This window comes from Lentinula edodes (assembly GCF_021015755.1).
Source record: "Lentinula edodes strain Le(Bin) 0899 ss11 chromosome Unknown C8R40scaffold_46, whole genome shotgun sequence".
Classification (NCBI taxonomy): domain Eukaryota; kingdom Fungi; phylum Basidiomycota; class Agaricomycetes; order Agaricales; family Omphalotaceae; genus Lentinula; species Lentinula edodes.
In genome coordinates, this window is record NW_025764352.1 from 108411 (window position 1) to 131513 (window position 23103).

The window sequence follows — 23103 nt, forward strand, 5'->3', positions numbered from 1 at the left end:
TCTTGTTCTCGAGCAGCTGGATGTTCTTCCAAACTCCTGCATCGCGTTTGATGTGCACTCTGTTCTGCCTCTGGGTGAATATCCTTGCGATTGTTGCATCGCCTTTGCCCTATGGAAATGGAAGTAAAGCGACCCCGCCAGGCCAATTCGGGGCCCCCCTTTGCCACGTACGTGGACGTTTCGAAAAACCCTACCTCGCTCTAGCCTCTTACCGCTACTCACCTACGCCTACAGCTCCCCGCCCGAATCCGAGATCTCAGAATCCTGACCAGTTCCTTGGAGTTTCGGATATCGCTGTTATTCACCACCAACTTCAACAACAACAACAACTCCCCAGCTGAACAGGAACAACACGAACACGAACTTCCAGCATCCACAGACTCGGATACCCTCCAGCGAGGCACAGCGAATCCATCCACTAAGTCCAAGGAAACACGAAAAAGAAACGTATATATGTAAATAGGACGGATCTAGAACTGCGCAATGAGTTGGGGTAGTAGATGGATGGTGGATGTGGATGGGAGGTGAGAGTGTTTTTGGTTTACGAGGATAACACCGATTTCGCATGATACCGTGACGACGTTATCGCAGTCAGGTGGGTGGGTACGCTGAACAGCTTGGGCAGAGGAGAAGAAGAAGGTTGGTGGTGGTGGTGATATCGAGTTCGATTGGTGAGAGTGTTCGAAAGATGAAAGAGAGGGAGGTCTTCATCTTCTTCTTCCTCCGAGTCGTCGTTATCCCAACCCTCAACCCTCAACTCTTCTACTTCTTCGAAAATTCCCTCTCCTCCTCCCTCGTCCTATCCATTCATCCCATCTAGTGATTTCATCAACATTGAACATTTCCGAACCAAAACCCGTTCCGACAATACCCGACCCCGCCGCGCGAAATTTCGGGTGGATCCTCCTTTCTGTGCTGTGGGTGAACCGTCCGTCCTCTTCGACGCGACTGCTAAGGGAAGCCAAAGCTGGCGTGGTGATAGATATGCTGATAAGCTTCTGGCGCTTGGAGGTTGATGAACAGACAGATAGATAGACAGACAGAGGGGGGGGTGACTGTGGAGGGGGGGGTGTTGGAGGCAGAAGATTTTGCTGTGGCCATGATCTGCGGGAGTTGCGGGAGGTGATATGATGAATGCAAGGAAGGTGTACGGGGTGGAAGTGGTAAGGAAGAAGGAAAGCCAAAGGGGAGTGTGAGAACTGAATATAGCGAGTACCAGGTATACAGTACCTCTACTCCCTGGTAAAAAAAAAAACAAGTTTCGTGTACGGAAATTCCTCCTAGCCGACTTGAACGACTGACCTCGTCATATACCAGGCGTACTAGTGACGCGCTCTACCAACTGAGCTAAGGAGGAGACGAGAGAGGGAAACGCTGGGCGTCTAACATTGAGTGGGAGTATGTATGACGTCAAAAGTCATAGTTGACGTACCTGACGTCAAGTATGAGGGAAGGATCATATAAGGTGAAAAGACGTACGCGCCACGGCTTTCCTCTAAACCACAATGATATCATTCCCTCGTCTGGCGACGAGCGTTGCTCGTACGACGTTTACCCGCTCAGCGAGATTTCCTAGTCATGTCCATATCCATACTCCAAAGGTCATTGCATCACTTTCCACGAAACCCCGTTCAACGATCTTCGTTCGTTCAGTCGCATCGACAGTCTCCAACAAACCCGCTTCCCAGACATTCGACCACGCAGCGTTGAATATCCGAGAAGAAGCTGGGAACACCGCAGCGGATGTAGCCAAATCCATCGCAGGAGGAAGTCATATCCCTGCCTCGGATCATTCCTTTGTGACGATAACGTCTTCCATGGCGTCGACTGTCCCGAAACCCGTGATGGTGTTTGGGTTACTCGGGACTATACCGTATGTTGGAGCTGGTGCGACGACGGTGTACCTCGCGAGTGTCGCTGGTGCTGCGGCAGCAGGCCACCCAACATCCATCGACCCAGGTGTAGCCTTAACGATGCTCGACCAATCCCTCAACATCCAAGTCACCTACGGCGCAATCATGTTATCCTTCCTCGGTGCTCTCCACTGGGGAATGGAATTCGCCACTCCCCGCCCTACCCAATCCCAATCCATCCGTCGTCTCCTCCTCGGTGCCGCACCCCTCTTCCTCGCGTGGCCGACACTAGGGTTACAGCCGATGACTGCGTTAGTCGTGCAGTGGGTGGGGTTCACCGGATTGTGGTGGGCCGACGCGACGGTGTGTGGGATGGGGTGGACTCCACCGTGGTATTCCCAGTATCGGTTCTATCTCTCCGTGCTGGTGGGGGCGTGTATTATTGGTTCGCTCGCGGGGACGTCGTATTATGGGCCTGTGGCGGGGCATGGGTTTATTTCGAGGGATCTCGAACTCACGAGGGAGATGAGGAGGGAGGTTAAAGGGGAGAGGGAGGGGACAGTGCCTGGGGTGGTCGAGGCGGTCGAGGCGGGCCCAAAAGACGGGGCGTATGTCGTGTTGAGGAAGAGGGATTTGACGAAGGAGGTGCAGCAGCAGCAGGAGAAGGAGAGGGAGGAATCCGTCAAAGAGGGCGTGGAGGAGGTTAAGAAGGCGAAGAGGGAGCAGAAGTAATAATCAAAGGACTTGAAACATTGTAATTGTATCCCTTGCATGTATTCCAATCCAGCACCAGTTTAGTTGTACAACACCGATACGTAAAGTGTAATTCCATCTATGGCTCGAATCATGCGCGCTTGCTGACTCTGTATCGGTGTGGAGGTATCCTGCCGCCACCCAGTGAGTTGACGAACATCCTCGTGACACAACCCACCGTTCCTCTCCCTCATCCACCCACCCATCTCTCATCCACCCACCCATCTCTCATTCCCCCCCCCCCCCCCCCCCCCCCACCTGTCCGATGCTGAGGAAAACGCCAGTACACTTACAGAAAGAGGTTTGGTTTGCTTCTCGATTAGGTGCCGCCTATTCCAATTACGTGCCGGCTACCTATTCCGAATTACATGCCGCCTATTCCGATTTCCGAATTACGCACCGCCATTCCCTCATCCACCCACCATTCCTCTCCCTCATCCACCCGCCATTCCTCTCTACATCGAGTTCGAGTTCGAGTTCGAAAGAAAACAAGACGAGCGCGCACACGCGTGACGCGGTGTCTATTGATGGATAATACTGATACGTTGGTCCACTGCTGTATACACCCAAGGTCATCTGCAGTATACACCCAAGGTCATCTGCGGTATACACCCAAAGTCATCTGCGGTATACACCCAAAGTCAATGGACTTTGTGTTGAAACCTCCATCGTCATCGCCTCCATGATTACCGCCTCCATCATGATCGCCTCCATCATGATCGCCTCCACGCAGATCAGGAAACGTACGAAATAAAAGGGCTGTTGATTTACAACCCCCCCATTTCGTGGGCACCCCCCCCTTGCATTCATCATATCACCCTCCCATAACTCCGACGCAGATGATGGGCCACCGAATCGTCTGCCTCCACAGGCACCCTCTGTCTGTTCATCGACTCCAAGCGCCAGAAGCTGATATATCTGTCAAGCATCTGCGGCACCGTGCCAGCTTTGGCTTTCCTTATCAGTCGTCGAAAGGGACGGTTCACCCACAGAAAGGATCAATTCGAATTTCGCGCGGGTCGGTTCAAGTTTTGGTTCGGAAATGTTAATGAAATCACCAGATGGGATGAATGGATAGGACGAGGGAGGAGGAGAGGGAATTTTCGAAGAAGAAGAAGAGTTGAGGGTTGGGATAACGACTCGGAGGAAGAAGATGATGGAATGTGAACGAGGGGGAGTCGGCGACTCCCCCTCTCGACTCTCAAAAAACCGCAGAACCTGTATATATTCCAAAAGCGCCCAGCGGCGGCGTCGTCGTATAGAGCTTGCACACCCGCTTTGAGCATGTGCAGGAGCGAAGGGGCTGTAGGGAGCGTTTGCGACAAGTCTGTGTGTGTGTGCGGGAGGGATGATACAACTTGGGTATGCGCGAAGGAAGGGTGGAAGGTCCCGAGATAAAAGAAGGATGGCGAGTTATCGTTATCCTCAAATATCAGTGTGGGGAATTCTATAAATGCGAAGTATGTGAGGTATGCGAGGTATGTAGAAGAAGAAGACGAGAACCTGTTCGACGATAATCCCAGTCCCGGTGAGTGAAGACAGGATACAAACGACATTCGGAGTGTCCGCTGTATCCACCGTTTCCCGTAGATTTGACCGTTTCCGTAGTTTCAACCGTGCTCAACGAATGAGAGGGATGATGTGAGAAGGGGGGGGGGCTTAACGAGGTCTGGTGAAAGAGGCTTCGTGAGAGGTCGTTTTTCTTTTTCGCTAAGTGTGACGATGAGTGATTGCCGTATGTTGTTGGAGTGGATGATTGCAAATCTACTCCTTCCGGTGAAGGATGTTAACCGACACCAGACCCATGGCCAGATGACTGTTTCCTCTTCTTCCCTTTACCTCCTCTCAGTACTCTCCTAGGTTTACTACATCTTACCACCACCGAAGACGGATCAGAATTCGACCAGTCACCAAACTCGATATCCACTCCCGAGTCGACTTCCGAGAACTCTGACACCTCCGACCCTTCTCCTTCGCGTTCCGAGAACTTTAAGAAATCTGAGGGGTCTACAACCCCATCCGTTCCTTCCCCGGAGTATCATCGACTTCCTGAATCAACGATCCTACACTTCCGTTCCTTCCCCAACCTTTGTACACTAATCCGTTCACCTGTGCTGGGGCGTTAATCCCAATCCTGAGCTCGCTCATGTCGATTTCTCATTCTCGTTCATTCATTCACATTCTTATTTTCATTCGCATCTTGCAGGGCACAACGTACGGTGGTACCCTCACATAGTCGGACCACAGATTCTCGATTCGCATTGGCAGCGTAGTTGTCCATTTGGGTTCATTTGACGGGTGTGTACTCCAAATCACGAACGATTGATCCATATCCATATCCATATCCCACTATGCTGACCCCTCCTCCTCCACTACCACCACCGCCTCCTCCCCCACCACACACGCCATAACCACCCCAATACACCCCAACACCCAAACCACACACCCCAATACACACCAGAACCCTCAAAACCACAAAACCCCGCTGCTACTGTCATCCAACAGATCAATTTCGAGGATTCAAAATCGAATGTGAATGAATGATCAGGAAGGATGGAGATTGTCAGTGGATTTAAGTAGGGGACCTACTATGTAAACGGACGGCGGGTACTAGGTCCCCTACTTGAATCCAATAATCCCCATCCTGAGCTCGCTTTCTCATTCTCATTCGCATTTTGCAGGACACAACGGATGACGATAACGATAAATGATTACACCTTTCCTCTTTCCTTTCTACAGCGTTTCCTTCCCCAACTCGACTGTTCCTAGAGGATTCTCCCATTCTCCCATTCGCCTAACTTCCGGGATAAACGAACGAACGCCTTTGTATTGGTGCATTCACCTGCCCTGGGGCGTTTCATGAACAATCGAACGACTTTGTACTGGTACTGGTGCTGGTGCGTGAGCGTTTCCCATCTGCATCCATCCCGTCCGTCCAAAAGAGCTTGAGTTCGGAGTGGGATTTAAGCTTGAGCTTGCAAGTTAAGGGATGTCGATGTCGGTGTTACTGGGGGTTACTTCTGTTTGTTTTAGTTTTGTGTTAGTCCAGAGTCCTCCTCCGGTGAGTGGATCTACCTCGATTCTTGGTGCGTTTGTCTGTAGTTGTGCGTTTGGCCGTTTGATGAGGAAGTTGTAAACCCGATGAGGAGACTTGACGAGTCGCGATTGATTGTTATACAAATCCATATCCGTATCCTTCACTTCTATCAACTTGTTCTTTCCCCTCCTCCGCCACCACCACCTCTACTGGACACTAGAGACAACCACCAAAATACACACCAATACACACCCCAACACCGAAACCACCACACCCAATACACACACTAGAACCACAAAACCTCCTCGCTGCTACTGTGGTGATCCAGCGGATCGAATTCGAGTAACAAATCGGTTAGTTGATGACCGACTATAGTTATTCTCCATTTTCCTGTTGAAGAAGTCGGGAAGGTGGGTACTCGAGGTGGGGACGGTGGGGACGGTTTGGATAGAGCTGGATAGAGGTGGACGGAGTTGGACAGAGCTTCACACAGTCGGACAGAGCTAGAGAACTTCTCACAGTTATCACAGTTATCACTGTACACAGACCGAATCCAGAGAAAAAAGCAAAAGAAAAACAAAGACAAAAAAGAAGACAAACGAGGCATGAACTGACTCGCCCCGGACATGACGAGAATACTGGAACCATAAACGTGACGTTTGGGTTGTTGGGAGGTCATACCAAAGGAAGGTCATACCAAAATACCAAGGAGGGTCATACCAAACGAGGCCTACAGATATCAACGACCCTCCCTAGCACCCGCCGTCCGTCGTCCGTTCACATAGTAGGTCCCCTACTTGATTTCGATAATCCCCATCCTTCCTGATCATTCACTCTCGTTCACATTCAAATTCTCGTTCTTATTCTCATTCTCAATTCTCATCTTGCAGGACACAACGATAAACGATAAACGATAAACGATAAACGATAAACGATAGTAACACCGAGAGCCTGCGCATGTCGATTTCTCTTATACTGACATTCGGAAAGCGTGTACGGTACGGTGGTACCCTCACATAGTCGGACGGACACAGGTTCTCAATTCTCATTCGCAAATGCAAACGTGATGTCATGCATATGTTTGACGCCTCTACGCATTTACGCATTTACGCATTCACGCATTGTAACTTGCCAACTTGCCAACTTGTATTATGCAAGAAGGAAAGAAAACAAGAGAAGGAAACACCCATCCATCACGTCAAAGGTTCTCCACCGTGTTTGAAAAAGTCTTGCGGTTGGGTTGTAAATCATCCGAGTCGTGGGGTAGTACCCAAAATCTTTGGTACTTGCCCTCGCTCGTTCCGCTCTTTAGTAACCCTCGTTCCGCTCGAGATCCAGAGGGGTGAATCATACGCTATCATACAACGGTCGGTTTCCTCAATCTATCAACGTCGGTCGGTCAAGTCATCGCTATCATTGGTCGGTCAAGTCATCGCTCGTTGTTCTTCCTCCCTGCTTCCTCCTGCTGACGATGATGATGACGGGGTGATGATGATGATGATGGGACTCTGGGATGATGATGGGACTCTGGGATCGAATCCGTCGTCCGATCTCACAGATTGTTCACGTTGACGGCGGAATAAAGGTGATGTACATATTGACTCTAGTTATGTATTGACTTTGGTCAATGTATGTACATTAATATCAATCAGCCTAGTGTATTATCATCATGCTCACGCAAAGTTCCCTCCCGCGACAGAGACATACACCACTACCACCCGTGGGTCGAAAGCTGGAGGACGCCAGCTATCCTATGTACATAGGCTTACCCCATTTGAGCAAGTCCCGCACGAAGATCAGAAGATTTTAACTAACACGGGCTTTTTTGGGGTTTATAGACTAGGGGCGCTGCTTCAAGCCATCGAACGAAGATACAGATAGATGTCCCCTCGCCGTTGTATTGTCCAAGTGTTACCAGATCGCAGTAATCCGGATTCAATCAATAAAGCGGTGGAAGGTCAGTTTCCCGCTATATTCTGGTCTCGCTATATTCTTAGACACACGTTAAACATATCCAATAATAATGCATATTCACACACTCCCTTTGCGGTTTTTTTTCTTCCTTCGATACTCCACCGCCCCCTTCACCCAAAACCAAAAACCAAAACCACAATCACACATACACCGAGTCCATTCCCACCAAGTACAAATCCAGACAACTCCCTCCAAATTCTTGAGTCTCCGTGCACCCTTTCCATCTCCATACGAGTCTTTTCCTTCCCCAACCCGACTTTTCATACGTATTCTCCTATTCTTAATGCCTTTGCACTGGTGCTTGTGCTGGGGCGTGTGCGTTTCCCAACCGCATCCATCCCTCCATTCAAATGCGGCTTCCTTGAGAACTGGATACGGAGGATTAAACCTCAGACCTTCGAGTGGGATCAATCAGGTGGTTAGTTTAGTAACGTACAGTTTTGTTTTTGGTCCAGAGTCCCTCCGGTGAGTAGATCCAACTCGGGTTCTTCCGTGCATGCGTTCATTCGTGCGTTTGTCCGTAGTTGTCCGTTTGCGTGTTTATCCATTTGTCACAAGGAAGTTGTGGACCCGATGAGGGTGACTTGGTGACGAGTCGCTATACAAATCCATATCCCCACTATACTGCCCCCCCCGGCTTTCCCTCCTCCTCCACTCCCACCACCACCCCTAGTGGACACCAGAGACAACCACCCAAATACACACCAGAACCAGAAGACAACACCCGAATTTAAACGGGTAGTCGATGGGCCGACTATAGTTACTCTCAGTGATCCTGTCGAAAAGGTGCGGACAGAGTCGAACAGAGCTGGACAACTTATCACAGTCATCAGGGAAAACATGAGATCTATGTGTATAACTAAGGAGTCTATGTAGCCAGAGTACTTCGGTACACATCCCCCCCTGTATGAACAGTACAGTATTAGTAAGTATAGCAAGGACACCAAGGGCTGGACTAGGACCAATGAATCAGGGATCAAGAATTGTATGCCATTGAGGACATTACACTACACTACACTACATACTTTCTATTTTCTAGTAATACACTTTGGTTTAGTAGCCTCTAGGAGGTACCGCTGAAACAACAGGACGTTTCAGCATTGCATTTGGGTCTCTGATTTGTCTTTCGTAGACTTTCGTTGTCTGGTATCTCATCGACGGGCTCGGTCCCTTGCATCACATTAATAGCGCGGCAGAATGAGTGGGTACTCAAGAGGTGGGGACAGTCTGAACAGAGTTGGACAGAGCTGGATAGAGTTGGACAGAGATGAACAGAGTTCAATAGAATTGGGTAAGAGTCGGACAGAACAGAGCTCAACAGAGTTGGACATAGAGCTGATCTCATATCCTTCATACTCAATGGTTAAGGAAACCATTGAAGAATTCAAGGAGACTTGGATAAGAAGATACTTGTTTCACAACAAGTGACACCATCAGCAGCAGTGGACCCTTACCGACCAACAACAACCCGGTTGAATTTGGATGAATGAATCATTGTTTTTTAACTCTCGAGAGTGTGGTTTTCGGTGTAAATGTAATCACCCCCCCTTTCAACTGGATTCAACCATGTTTAATGTCATTAACGGTGGCACTTCCTTTCTCCTCCAGAGACAAGGAGCTATATGCCAGTGTGGTCACCATTCCTCCGACTCCCCACGGTGGACTTCTATCAAGTTTCTTGGCATAGCCTGAGACTTATGTGGACGTTGGTTAGTCCTAGTAGGTACTGTGGAACTGATGGTATGTACACTACTCTACTATGTAGTATGGTTGTAAGAGATTGTGTAGTCACTGATTCGAGCGACTCTCGTGAGGAAAGGGGCTTCTCGAAGACATGTAATTGAGAATTCTATACATGCATTGACTCGAAAGTCATGAATTTTTCATGTAATGTACATGCATAAAGTACACCAGCCTCACAGGGACTCGGGAGTAAAGAAGCGGAACTGTATAGCAAATGTAATACAACCGCATGTATACGCATACATGATCATGATGAATATAAACTTCCCGGTCCTTGCATGCAGTGTGGTAGACCTGTATCCTGTGTGAGGATCTGTTGTGAGGATTCATGAAAGACATTCCCTGGACTGTTACTAGTACAAGTGGCAAGTGGTAGCATTAGTATTAGGAAAGATGGTGGGCTAAGCAGTAGGATTAGATCCTTGATCCAATTTCAATCGAAGATTTCACATATCCATTGGCCACTCACTCTAGGCCATTATGCTGTCCCATTGTTATTGTACACAATTTTTAATGGAATGGGATATATTTTCTGCCAGTGGAGGATTGTCTAGTATCTACATTTACATACACTGACATCATTATTGAAGTAAACTGCAGTGCTGCAGGGAGTACTGCAAGTGCTACTGGCCCAAACCAACATGAGGAAGAATTTCAAACACATTACAATATAACTTTGTACATTCATTTCCCAATAGGAAGCAGTCCTTCTTGCTTCCAGTATGCAATCCAAGCAGTAACTTGTCTCTCTCCAATCATCTCGTCGGCATCATCAAGCAATTTGCGCATTGTCCTACTTTGCCCCACACTTTTCTTACTTGAAAGCCATGGCCACCCGCCGCATTCCCTAACTCTCCCAGTGCCATCGTCGTCCGTCCCAATTGGGCTTTTAGCACCAAAGTCACGGATACGATCTAAAAGAGCAAAAGCCGGCTGCTCAAAAAAGAGGACCAGAACAAATGTACCATGAGTCAGTATTTTTTTTTTCCTGTGTTTTGAAAAAAAGGGTCACGATATAATGGATCTCACATAGTTCTCACTCATTTCAGTCCCATTCCCATCAACAGCTTCCAATAACCCCACCCACTCCATGTATGGTTTCATCTTCATTGTTTCTCCAGTGTTTTTCAAGGGAAGAAGATCCTTGAGCACAATCTCCATAATCGATGTCCAAGTCACTGGTCTAGGATGAACAATATTCAGGACCGGCGGTGGTGGGGAACTTGTAGGATCCAAAGTAATGTCAATCACAATGGATGCCACTTTATCTATAGGTATCCATGACACAATCTGTTTGTGATAATATAAGTCAAACCCTGCATTAATATCTTCATAAAAATTTAATATTACCCCTCCCATGTTTGGAACCGCATTCAATGATAAAGAGGTCCTTGTGAGTTTGGGAATCCATTCTTTAATTGTCCAGGAGCCCGATTCCGAAGCTCCACAAAGCTGCCCGACACGGTAGACTGAAGCTTGCAGACCACTCATAGAGACCAGCTGAGATATCAAAAGATTCAATTCAAAGGAAAAAGGCAACCAAGCTCTAAAAAAAAATTTCACCTTTTCAGCCACATATTTGCTCTCTCCATATCCAAACATTGCCGCCTGCTTTGAATTTTCCAGAATTTCCTCTGGTACCTCTTCATGGCCACCTGTTTCAGAAATCCAGTTCTGAGCAGAGGCAATGCTTGAAATAAATGTATATCGAATACTCGAGACCCTGGATGATGAATATGCCAGGTCAATCAAGTTCCTAGTAGATGCGATATTTGAGATGAAATTTCTCAGGGGTGCATTCAAATCCAGCTGCCACGCATTGTCAATGATCACTGTTATTTCTTCCCGGAGGTCCTCATATGTTGTTGGATCCAGTCCTAAATCTATCTGAGAAGCATCTCCTTCGATGAAAACAAGTTTGGGTGCGTCCAAAAGAGTAAGATCTAGGTTGTGGTTGGAAAACACAGCATGTTGCCGTTCCCGGATAGTTAAAGCATCAGAGGGACGGTTGAAGGCATATATCTTCTTGACACCTGCACTCTTCACAAGCTGCACTAGGATATATGATCCAAGAGCACCAGTTGTTCCAGTAATCAAAACAACAGAGTCATGAATAAATGGGCCTGAGAGCTTGAGACCATTAGGGTCAAATCCCAAAGAGTATTTAGATATAAGCACATCCATCTCTTGAGCTGCTTCTTCAGTGTTCCGGGTATGCGGCTGTTCATCTGATTTATGTATAGACTGCTTTGAGGTTTCCATGAGCTGGGCCCTTGCAATAAGGTCTGCTACTGTCATGTCACTTAGAAGTTGCATCTGTGACACGACCAGATAGGGTTTTAAGCCATAAGCCAGGCGGCCAGCTTCAATTGAGGAAAGGCCATACGAGGTAAGAGGTACCTCATTTGAAAGTTCATCAGAAGGAATGTCAATGAACTGGGTGACCAGGGAGCGGATAAGGTCATGAATATCAACCACCTGGGAGGTGGACTCCTTGGGAAGGGTGTTTAATGAGCAGAGATGGGCATATATGTTGGACGGCCCAATGGTTTTGGAAACGGTGTCAAAATTATACGGGGGCACATAAACATCAAAGTGCTTCTCTGCAAGCTTCAGTATGCCATCTTCGATCCAATTACACAGTTCTGTCATTGTAATGTTATTCAGTTTGAAAATTGATATTGCATGGGAAATCCCAGACCCCACCTGAAGCTGAGCATGCAGTAAAACTCAGGTGAGAAGCTTGAGTTTCATCTACTCCCCTAATCATTGAGGAGGTATCATTAATAGCAGGTGCTGCAATGGAAAAGGCATTTCTATATTGTCTTAATCTGCCATCTAAAGCAGTATTGGCACTGGAAAGAAGTTTTTGTTAACTTTGAAAATAAGATATTTATGCATGAACTTTCAATCACCTAGTGTAATTTGTTTGTCCTGAGTTTCCCCAAATTGTCATGCTTGAAAGTGACACAAGGAAGTCAAGCTTCTTGATATCTATGACTTTCTCTAAGGCATCTAAAGTCCCAATCTTTGACTGAAAGCTTTTTCTAAAGCTCTCTGTATCTTGGTCAAAGAACAGTCGATCATCAAAGGAAGCTGAAAGTAAAAAAACACCCGCTAATTTCCCTTGCATTGGTGCAACCAACTTACCCATGGCAGTACTATCTGAGCCGTCAACTGCCTCCATAGCAAGTGTAAGCTGTGCCCTTCCTTCGAGATATTCAAGGATTCGAGAGGGAAGGCAGTCTGACATTCTGTCTATGCTTTGGCGTCCTGAGCGTGAAGTTAACACAATGTGCCGTGCACCTTTCTACAAAAGACAAGCATGGTCTGTTCTTGTCATAGGTAGCTCAAGAATAGGAAACACAGACCTCATACATCCACAGTGCTGCAAAGGGACCAAAGCTACCCAAACCACCTATCAAAAGATAGATTTTATTAGGATCTAGATTGAGCTTGGTATTTTCGAGCTTGGTATTTTCAATATCATAAGGCTGGGCCATTTTCAAATCCAGATTAGAATCTGGAAATTGTAAGGGCAGTGAAGCTTCAGACAATGATCTAGTGAGGAGCTCCAACATGTAACCTGCAAAATGAGAATGCCTTCTGAGATGTGTCAGAAGATGTTTGGTGGTAGTCCAGTAAGTGACTTGAGTTTCCTCTGGCAGGTAGCTCTCAAGCAGCTCATTGTGGAGCTCGAGTCCAGAGATTACGATGTCTTCACACTGAATCTGGGCATTGAAGAGTGTGATGGGAGTAATGAGGGATGGTAGACATTTAATGAACTGGGCTAGGCCAAATATCTTCAGCAACTCTACAGCAACTGTTCCAGTGAATGTATCACTATGAGTAACAATGATCCTGGCACGGAAATGAGTGGGATCATTCAAAGCATTGATTCCAACAGCAAGTCCGACAATCATTGCTATCGGAGCAATTCGGGCCAGCAGAAAGGAATCAAAGTCAACACCAGATCTGGTGAAGAATCCATCTATCAATGACACTCTCCCACCAGATGGCTCACACAGAGCAATACCCACAACCCTTGCACCCTCTAAAGATGATCGATGCCCCTCTGTCACAGTGCCTACAACTCCCCATAGTCCATCATAAAATGGAGAGGAAGCACTGACTTCAATCATCACATCTGCAGAACAAGGGAGGTAGGATTGGGATGACGTCCTTGCACTGAGCCCAGTCATTGGAATGATTCTTGGAACAGAGATATGAAGATTTTCCCCAATATAAAACTCATTCTCTGGCCCAACTGGTGGCAAGTATTTGTGGATGATGAATTGGCGAATAGAGCTAGAGTAGTAGCAAGGAGAAAATGATGCACCCCGCAGGTTGAAATTAGGGAACTCTCGGATAAGTGTTCGGAAGAGGCCAGAAAAGGCATCTGCATCTGGCCCTTCTGATGTCACAATCCAAATTGGAGATAAGTCTTCTTCCTTGATTGTTTTGAGGTGTTGTTGAAGGATCATTTCCCTCCCAATACCATATTCAATTATGAGAGGGAGCTCGAAAAAAGGCAGTGATATCTCAGGTGGGATGATTGGTACAATGAATGGTCTTCTAGCCTCCAATATCCCCACATTTTCTGCCACCACCGGTACAAATCTTGGTTCAAAATTCAATACCATGAGCTGTTCCAAGAGTGAGTTGAAGTCCTTTTCATAGAGGGGTGTGATCAACATTTTCAAGACTATTGATCCACCAGGGACTAAATGGAGAATAAGAGCTTGTAGCAGCCCTTCATTTATATTTGGGACCTCCAGTAGAGTGTTAGTGGTGATCAGATCAACAGAGTAGGGTAGCCTATCCATGTCTGTTAGCGAAAACTGATATGCAATCACATTGCTCAGTGTTGGTAGGATGTCACTTGAAGCAGCAAAGTGGGCTCCTGAAGTTGCTGAAGTAGCAAGAGTGTACAAAGGTTGAAGTCCACCAGCCTTGAGTACCATATTGGTTAGGGTCTCTCCAAAAGGTTTAAAAGCTATAAAACATTGAGACACAACATTTGTTTCAAATACAACTGATACTCACCCAAATGATGAATTTCAACTATATGAAGACATTTCCGGTCACATTTGTTGATTGTGTAGTTGAACAGCTTTTTACAATATTCCAGAACTGGGATGCTTGAGAAATTAGCATTTTGCAACTCTCCCTGATCTAAGTCAAGATCAGGATCTCTCTAAATGTTGATCCATAAGCTATGCTCCATACACTGGTGAATAAACTCACAGAAATTCCGTATGTTTGATATTGCAACTCAAAACGCATATGTACGGCCTCAGGAGGAATATGAAAATATTGCTGAACTATAAAACCTTGTATTGTGCAAAATAGCAGTCCATCAGGAGCAATAAGCTCAATATCATAGACGAGGTTATCTGTTTCTGGTAATGAGTCTAGTAATGTAATGAAAAACTTACACTCACCAGGATTCCATTGCTTCAATTTAATGTGGGCAAAAAAGTGTTCTGCAGATAGCACTGAATGATTGAACTTGTCGGAGAGACTTATGCAATTCACAACAGATGGGAGATAGTATATGTTTGGATCAGTTGCCTTAGTCAGTAATGGATGAACACAAGCATGGAAGCAGGAGTCAAGAATTGCTGGATGGAGGATGTATTTCCCATCACTAGGACCCCTCCATTAATCATGTTCACATAATCCAAGTTCATCTGCTTACCCAGATAGAGATTCATCAAGACTCTTGACCCGTACAAGTGCCTCACGTCCATAAATGAAAATTTGGTCTATCCTTTTGAAGCTGTTTCCATACTGAGCAAAGGAACTGAGGTGTTGATAAAAATCTAAGCATGTTCGATTAAGTATAGGAGGTCTGTTGAAATTAAGCAATGTCACCATTTTTATTGTAGGCTGTGAAGTATTCCATCAGTTCTGAGAGCTGTACAGTAGTTGGTGAACTGCAGTCCACAGGATTGTTGGAGAAATAACCCTCTGCATGTATTTTCCATTCATTGACCTACATTGCACAATTATTAGCAAGCTGCATTGGGTGCGTGGTGCGGAATTGTGGAAAGATATACATTATGATGGAAGAACAAAGGTGAAGAAGGAGCCATGCATGATCTGACTTCATATCTTGACCCCTCAACTTCAATAGCCACTAAAGGAGGGGTCAATGATGTAAGTGGTAATATCGAGTGAAACTTGATTTTCCACAAGGTCCTAACTCCTAGCTCAAATCCCTATAATTTCTGTTAGTGTCACAGTCTACCATGTGATGAGTGGAAAGCCCTGTACCATTTCTATGAATCCTGCAGCTGGCATAATAGGCTGTGAGTTGATTATATGTCCAGCAAGCTCTGGGTGAGTGTGAACATTAATGCGTAAATCGGGGTAGTTCAGTGGCCCATTTCTGGGACTTATTTGTCGAGACATGATTCTTGAGACCTCAGGCCAGTACTCGATATGTTTCTTCACAAACGGGTAAGCGGGGGTCTTGACCCGGGCAACCCGATCTGAACAGGGGTATATAGCGGAGAAATTGACAAAATTGTATCCAGCAACTATTATGCTTCCAAGGGCAGTCAACACCGCATACTCTTCCATGTCTGCTATGATATTTTTTGAACGACGCATTGGGCAGACATACGAAGATGCCAGGACACCTGCTTCCTGGACATATGCTGCCAGAACTGGATGTGGGCCCATCTCAACAACATATACTCCAGGATTCGATGCAATGAGGGCATCCATTGTCTGAGTAAACAGAACTGGATTTCGAGTGTTTGTCCAAAAGTAGTTTGCATCGAAGTCCTCGATAATCCTTCCGGTGCAGGTAGAATATGTTTTTTTCCTTGGTTTATGGCTCCCTGGATAGCGAGAGAAGACTTCTTGAATGGCACTGCGGTACTGTGCTTCACAAAGCTCCATAGCTCGAGAATGTACTGGGACTTTAGTCGTTATTTTTTTTGCCAGAAATCCCCCTTGTTGGGCAAGGAGGATAGCCTCATCAATGAGCTTGGAATGGCCAGAAATTGCCACAGCATTAAGGCTGTTGTAGCATGCAACTTCCAAAACAAACTGGGGCTGCGAACGAGCTGTGATACTCCGCACAATGCGATGAGCATCTTCTCTGGAACATGATATTGCTGCCATGGTCCCATCTACATTGTCTTCCACAATCTTCATTGCCTGTCCACGGGCTATGGCAATTTCAAATGCCATTTCTTTGGTGCCTGCACCAGAAGCATACTATACAACTACTTAGCACAATCAATCCATAGATCATATAGGGATAGTGCTTACTATAAGTGCTACTTCCCCAGCTGAATGTCCAATAAAAATATCTGGATCCACACCAAAGCTGACCATCAGATCGAATAGAGCAATATGTAGCATGGTGAGAGAGGGAATGACTATCGAGATAGGCCAGATTGGAGGAAGGATTTCTGCATCCAGTGATTCACCAAACAAACCATATTGGTGGATCATAGACTTCCCTGTGTGAGCTTGATATATCACATCTAGATCCAATATTGACTGATGGAATATAGCATAACTTTGGAAGAGCTGACGGCCCACTGGTATGAAGAGTTCAATGAAGTTATACTCCTTATTAATGAACAAGACATACTATTGAGATGCTGTGGGCCTTGACCAGAAAACAAGAAGGCAAGTGGTGGTTTAGTGCGAGAAGTCAAAAGAGGTTGTGAAAATATGAAGTTGCCACTGCCTGGTTTGCCAATCATAAAGCTTCTCCAAGTCATCTGCCGCACCCTTCTCCCGTAAACTAAAGAGTAACCAATGGCAAGGTTGGGGTTCAATGTCAGTGTGGCTTTGATATCCTCAGCAACAGCTGCACAGGATCGAGGTGACAAGCCACCAGCAAGTAAAAGAAAGGGACCTTGGAACTCATTTTCAGAAGAAAGGTTTTGTAATGGTGGACTTTCCAGAACAGCGTGTGCATTCACTCCGCCAATGCCTGCACTGCACATTGAGATTAGTAATTTTCCTGATTGGTTCTTTGGTACAAGTGTCTCTTCTGCCATTGGAACACACAGACGCCAGTGATCCCAGTGAATAGCATTGTTCCTTGTTTTCAAATTTACCTGAGGGGGAACTTGTTTGGTTTCGAGAATTGAAAGAACTTTGGACAGTGAGGCCAGGAAAGATGCAATCTCCATATGACTATAAATAAATTAAGGCATGAGTATGATTAATCATTAGTAACAAGAAACATATATACCCAATGTTCCCCTTAACACTACCAATTAATAGACTACCATTGCGTGAAAATTTTTCTCCAACCCAGTTTGCCTCAACAGGATCACCAACAGCGGTACCTATAACTCTATGATTACATGATCCATTTTCGAAAATAGTCTCATACACTTACCAGTACCATGGACCTCAACATAATCAACATCGACTGGACTTCTGTCAATCCCATCATATGCCCGTTCCATGGCATCTGCTTGAGACTCTGCAACGGGAGCATTCACTGGTGCAAGAGATCCACATGCAGAAACGCCTGTCCCTAGGATCTGGGAACTGTTTCAACTATGTTCATGCTAACATGAGTGAACAATGAACTTACTGTCCCATAGATATAGTCTCTGTCATCAATAGCCTGTTGCAGTGGCTTCAATACAATAGCAGCAGCACCTTCAGCACGTGCAAATCTTTGATTATTTGAAGATGCTTTCTGTAATACCAAGAACAAGTTGGGAAGAGCTTACCCATTTCCATCTGCATCAAATGGTTTGCATGTACCATCTGGTGACAAAATTGATGCTTGAGTGTAGAGTGCAAAGTCAGATGCACTAGACATACAATTAATTATCAGTGTAATTTGGTAGTGATCATATTGGATGACATACCGTAAATTAAGTTGACATCCTGCAACTAATGCAACCTTACACTCGCCATTTCTGATTGCTTGAACAGCTAGGTGAGTGGCAACTGCAGTGGAGCTACATGCAGTATCAACAGGAATAGATGGTCCCCTCAAATCCAAGTGATAGGAGATCTTGTTTGCAATCATGCAGGGCAGCCCAGCAACAGATCCTTTTGGTTCGAATTCGTCCTAACGCAGAGCGGTCAGATATTTTCAACGGAGTTTTACTTAGGTCCTACCGGTTCCGCCACAGATTGTAGGTCAAATGCAGTTCCAGATGCATAGCATCCTACATTCTGACCACGATAATCTATCCCGGCATCCAAAAAAGCCAAAAAACTGAGTTCAATAAGTCGACGAGTGCTTACGCTCATGGCACGAGCATCTTTACTCCCAATGCCGAACTCAGCAGGATCAAACAATCCAATGTCCTTCAAAAATGACCCCTGAGAGGCAATGATTTTTCCTAACCCCTTGCCATGCCATCTATAAAATAAGGAATGTGGTGCATATTATGAGTGTTTTACAGTAGATATAATTAATTCATACTCTTTGATATTTAGGCGCTCTAGAGGAATGTCTTCATAGGACTGCTTCTTCGATTTAAGAAAATCATAGAAGTTGTCATGGTCAAGGTTGGTGGATGAATGTTTACCACTTGGGATTTCTGCTGCAATCCCTATCTGTTAGATCAAATTGCAATGTGAGAAACATTCAGTCATTTGACAAGGAGCATACAATAGCAACTGGTTCTTTGGGCATAGTTTGAGTGTCAGAACTGTGGTTTAGTGAAATGTTCTAGTTCCTCACTTCATTTATGTATGTTTGCAAACCACCAACGTTACTTGAATAAGCAAACCTTGACGTTATGTCTGTTCTGAAGCCGGGAATGCAACAAAGAAGGCAAGCATGAGAAAAACTACAAAGTGCTCTCACACCAGAGATGTAAATTGATTTCAATCCAATCATCAGTGTAACAGTACATTGAAAACTTTCGACAGAATGCTGATCATCACACAGATGACAGACAAAATTCTGTTCAACAGAAAGATTGATAGATTGAGGGATTTTGTGATTCCGCATTTCTGTTAATCATCATGTATAGCGATGCTCCTTACAGCGGGTTCGGAAAATGATGACAATTGCGGAACTTTTATTAGCCCATAAAATAAAATCAAAAGATATGCATCGGCTACCAAAGAAAATTTGCCCAAATGAGGAAGCAGTTGATGTTGTACTGAATGCTATCGAAAACTACCCAATACCTAATGGTTACATACAAGTAAAGGTTGTTCCTAAAGCTTCAGAAATAACCCCTAGGATGAGCTGAAGTGGCTCCACTAGACACTCCACACCCCTCCTGGATCTTTGTGCTATAATTGCAGATTCCCTGCTCAGCATCTTTCCCTGGCTGATCAGGTAAAAATCTCATACAAATGTGCGGTATCTGCTGGTATCCGACGCAAAAGCTCGAGTACCTTTTTATTTTATTTTATTTTTTGAGCAGAAAAAAAAATCGCGTCTGTCATCATTTTCCGAACATGCTGTAATCAGATTATTTATGGAATGCCTTTCATATCCAATGACACACACCTGAATTCTACTGAGCTAAAATTTTCAAGTAATCTATCAGGCGATGATTCGATGGATGATGCTGCATGAAATTTGACAGTTGGAGCCTCTTTTAGTTCCCGGCAGTGATGCAGGAGCGATAGCTTGGACCATGAGTCAATGTGGGATTGTAAGTTGCTTTTAGTGGAGAAATCAATTGGACTTAATGAGTCTGTTGATTCGGTCTCCATTGAGATTATGGAGGTGAGATAGGCAGTGGTTCCCTGAGAGGTGGGTAATAGCGTAGTCCATATCCGAGAGCCAACATGGGAAGCCTGAGTTGCGGAGATTGTTGTTCTCCTTGAGGGCTAGTGATGAGTAATTGCTGCGAGCTACTTTGAACTCCTACAAAAAAGTACAGGTTTTCCGGATGAAGGACTGAGGCTACATAATATCCATATAGATTCTGGAATCTCATTTGGCCGCTCCAACCCCCGGGAACAAGCAGAAAATATCCTCGTACTCTGATTAGAAATTCCCGTTTAACAGAACCCACCAACTTTTGTTACATCATGATCCTACTCCAACCAACAGAATGGGCAGACAAATGCTTCGCAGTCTGATGAAACTCTGATTATTTCATAATGATACGGGTGGCAACTAATGAATTGAAAAGATTTTGCACCCCGTTCCATCAACCAATCGAAAACTACACCTTGCTTCTCGGAATATCTTGTTATACTAATATGAGTAATGAAATTGAGATGGGAGACATCCGTAAACTTCGAGATTGAGAAGCTTTCATATATTCATCTTTCCAACTGAGCACGTAATACCAACCTGAGACACAAAGCGTAAGAACTATCCTAGTATTGTGCTGCTCTTAGACCAAGTTTAGTCCACATAGAACTGACAAAGTATAGTTCAAGATCGATCAACTAATAATTTTTGATCGTGAGTAATTACTTCTTGCTTAAGATAAACACCTTTGAGAAAACTTTCACTCGCCAGTACTATCCGCGGCTTTGTAGCAAAATGATTGATATGTAGGGAATTGAGCCTAGTTTCAGGGTTTGATTTAACAAATACACATTTCATTATTCAGTTGTCTAAATGAATCTGCGGAGACATATAATACTTGTGTCCGAGAAATTTCATCCCCCAGCAATCATGAACAACACTGTAAATGCTTCCCTTCCTAACCCTGTGGTATATCTCAACTATCTCCCCCCAACAACCGCTGCACAGTTTGAGGTTGCTCGAAACCTATACCTTGCAACATTAGGAGTACTGAACTTGTGTATGGCAAAAACATGAATCTAATGTGTGTAACAGGCCTTCATATGGGATATGTTATCATCGATTCCCCAAGACTTAGTTTTGATCAAGAACATGAATTTTAATGTCTTGGTCTACATTGTTTCCCGGTATGCAATGTCGTGTATGCTCTTACTAATCAACCATCTCACATTTCTGTTGGCAGACTCTCAGCCTTGGCATATGTATTACTATCTGTGGTTGCAAAAAGTAGGACCACCTTCCATTTTCTCAGAACAGCCATTGACTTCGATATCAGCCACTCCCATCAGCAATTGCACCGCAATAGAGCTGGGTGTGACATGCAATTGGGTGGTATCTACTACATTTAGTTCCTTCCTCTTTCTTCGGCGTGTCAATGCCGTATATTCAAATTCTGCCATTGTTTGTTACTTTTTCACATTTCTTTGGGTTGCAAACATAGGAATTTCGATCCTTACTCCATTGGGTGCTCATGCTGGAGCACTGTCTAATAGTGGGTATTGCCTCAATAGTGGTGTCAAGCACTATGTTGTTGGTGCTACTGCATTTCCACTAGTCTTTGACTCATTTGTATTTCTGGCTATTTCATATCGGCTGATGGTCATCAACAAGGATGATCCTCATGGCACAGCACAAAATTGGGGTCCTTTCTTGAAGGGTAAAACCCTTCCACGTTTATCCAGAGCCGTTCTGCAAGGTGGACAACAGTATTATCTGTAAGTTGCCAGTAATTTTTAATCATTCAATCTGAAATCAATGCATATGAATTAGGATTACTGTTGGCATGAACATTCTCATCACTGTCCTCATTGCTACACCATCTGTCCCTCCTGTTTATGAGGCGGCATTCACTATTCCTGATGTTGCACTTACAAGTTCAATGGCATGCAGGGTATATAGAAATCTGTACCTTGAGGCCCGTGGACTTCTGCACCATCCTTCAACAACTGTTGATGGCCCACTACACTTTGCAAGGACAACAATTCCCAATCTCAACAAAGAAACACATGGGTTAGAGCTAGAGGTGATCCACAACCACAAGAATTCATCATTAGGAAAGATTGCTCCAATAAATGAAGCCAGGGTCAATCTGGATTATGGAGGGCAGGGTATTTCAATTGACAGTGTATCAGGCCAAGGTACATCATCATCATTCAAGTAGTATCTCTATTTGGAGCCCTGTATCTTCCATTCCAGTTACTACTAGCCTCTACTCCATCCTACATTGATTATTGTCAGAAGTTCTGCCCCATCATGATTCCAATTCACTTGTATATCATGTGTCACATGGTACTTTAGTATTTATTCCAATTTTCAGCTCCCTCAGTGGTTGATCCCTTTGTTGGCTCACATCTGAGCGTGGGTTTTTCATTTCTCTATATCTATGCTTACTAAATATGTAGATCCTGTGTGCTTTGTCTTGTATAGCTATACTATACTCGAATTGACCTTCTTCCATTGTTTCAGCTAGTGTCAAATTGACTGGCATGGGCTATCACGGGATGCTGTCTGACACTGGCTCACTGCATATGCAACTTTATGTAAATTTGTTGGTTTTTCTCTCTGTGCTCGAAGTAACTAATAACATTCAGCATGCACCTGTAAGGTGCCACAGTAATGCATTTCTCTTTCTTGAAATCACATAATACTCTATGACACCAAAAAAGACACAGAGTATTTACCATATACACTAGTGCAATGGCATGCAATCACATGTCAACTTCAAAGAATGTACACTGAATTTTCTCTTGCAGTACTGCAAGCCTTCTCCTAGTTCTAGTTCATGTAGAAGTGTGGAATAGTCACAGTAGTATATATTCGAACCTGCTAGTGCAAAACCTGTATTTTAATTGTGGTTTTGGTCCGGTCAGATATCTACTCAATCAAACTGTCAATGAAGTGCGAAATCAAGCTTAGTTACTGTCTGGATTGGCAAAACCGCATTGATTTCACATGCAGCTTTCCTGTAATCTCTCCATCTGTTCCTGCTGCTTTTCTATTTTCTCTTCTGACTA

General features: G+C 44.9%; 6 protein-coding genes and 1 non-coding gene across 7 annotated transcripts; 3 read left to right on the top strand and 4 right to left on the bottom strand.

Annotated features, from left to right (window-relative positions):
- Positions 1 to 1274: 1274 nt before the first annotated feature.
- Positions 1275 to 1357, bottom strand: C8R40DRAFT_t237. The gene has a single exon. It is a non-coding gene; the product is annotated as a tRNA-Thr (tRNA).
- Positions 1358 to 1643: 286 nt separating this feature from the next.
- Positions 1644 to 2483, top strand: C8R40DRAFT_999942 (uncharacterized protein; the record flags this gene model as incomplete). Its single annotated transcript, XM_046236816.1, has 1 exon — positions 1644 to 2483. A coding segment is annotated over one exon (840 nt), but the record flags the coding sequence as incomplete, so codon positions are not given.
- A 380-nt stretch (positions 2484 to 2863) lies between these two features.
- Positions 2864 to 4887, bottom strand: C8R40DRAFT_1268115 (uncharacterized protein; the record flags this gene model as incomplete). The annotated part of the gene is made up of 6 exons (XM_046233984.1): positions 2864 to 2960; positions 3007 to 3205; positions 3257 to 3515; positions 3597 to 3824; positions 4483 to 4593; positions 4825 to 4887. The coding sequence occupies 6 exons, from the start codon at positions 4885 to 4887 to the stop codon at positions 2957 to 2959; spliced, it is 864 nt and encodes a 287-aa protein (XP_046081368.1). The 3' UTR covers positions 2864 to 2956.
- Positions 4888 to 7375: 2488 nt separating this feature from the next.
- C8R40DRAFT_649365 (uncharacterized protein) lies at positions 7376 to 8733 on the top strand. The gene is made up of 4 exons (XM_046235769.1): positions 7376 to 7421; positions 7482 to 8035; positions 8176 to 8403; positions 8451 to 8733. The coding sequence occupies exons 2-3, from the start codon at positions 7525 to 7527 to the stop codon at positions 8349 to 8351; spliced, it is 687 nt and encodes a 228-aa protein (XP_046081369.1). The 5' UTR covers positions 7376 to 7421; positions 7482 to 7524; the 3' UTR covers positions 8352 to 8403; positions 8451 to 8733.
- Positions 8734 to 9967: 1234 nt separating this feature from the next.
- C8R40DRAFT_1268116 (uncharacterized protein) lies at positions 9968 to 19017 on the bottom strand. Its single transcript, XM_046233985.1, has 24 exons — positions 18977 to 19017; positions 18788 to 18921; positions 18478 to 18724; positions 18222 to 18427; positions 18081 to 18164; positions 17939 to 18023; positions 17738 to 17885; positions 17588 to 17684; positions 16976 to 17529; positions 16648 to 16922; positions 15640 to 16593; positions 15423 to 15584; positions 15238 to 15358; positions 15062 to 15185; positions 14805 to 15010; positions 14608 to 14762; positions 14407 to 14557; positions 12732 to 14356; positions 12276 to 12670; positions 12067 to 12215; positions 10924 to 12005; positions 10711 to 10860; positions 10390 to 10650; positions 9968 to 10293 (listed from the first exon to the last, which is right to left on the bottom strand). Exons 1-24 carry the CDS (start codon positions 18998 to 19000, stop codon positions 10045 to 10047), a joined length of 7638 nt encoding a protein of 2545 aa, XP_046081370.1. The 5' UTR covers positions 19001 to 19017; the 3' UTR covers positions 9968 to 10044.
- Positions 19018 to 19756: 739 nt separating this feature from the next.
- On the bottom strand, positions 19757 to 20043 carry C8R40DRAFT_1126739 (uncharacterized protein; the record flags this gene model as incomplete). Its single annotated transcript, XM_046229037.1, has 2 exons — positions 19757 to 19782; positions 19832 to 20043. 2 exons carry the CDS (start codon positions 20038 to 20040, stop codon positions 19767 to 19769), a joined length of 225 nt encoding a protein of 74 aa, XP_046081371.1. The 3' UTR covers positions 19757 to 19766.
- A 653-nt stretch (positions 20044 to 20696) lies between these two features.
- Positions 20697 to 22545, top strand: C8R40DRAFT_1126741 (uncharacterized protein). Its single transcript, XM_046229038.1, has 7 exons — positions 20697 to 20743; positions 20801 to 20835; positions 20895 to 21076; positions 21125 to 21216; positions 21273 to 21316; positions 21366 to 21804; positions 21860 to 22545. Exons 3-7 carry the CDS (start codon positions 20903 to 20905, stop codon positions 22248 to 22250), a joined length of 1140 nt encoding a protein of 379 aa, XP_046081372.1. The 5' UTR covers positions 20697 to 20743; positions 20801 to 20835; positions 20895 to 20902; the 3' UTR covers positions 22251 to 22545.
- Positions 22546 to 23103: the final 558 nt, after the last annotated feature.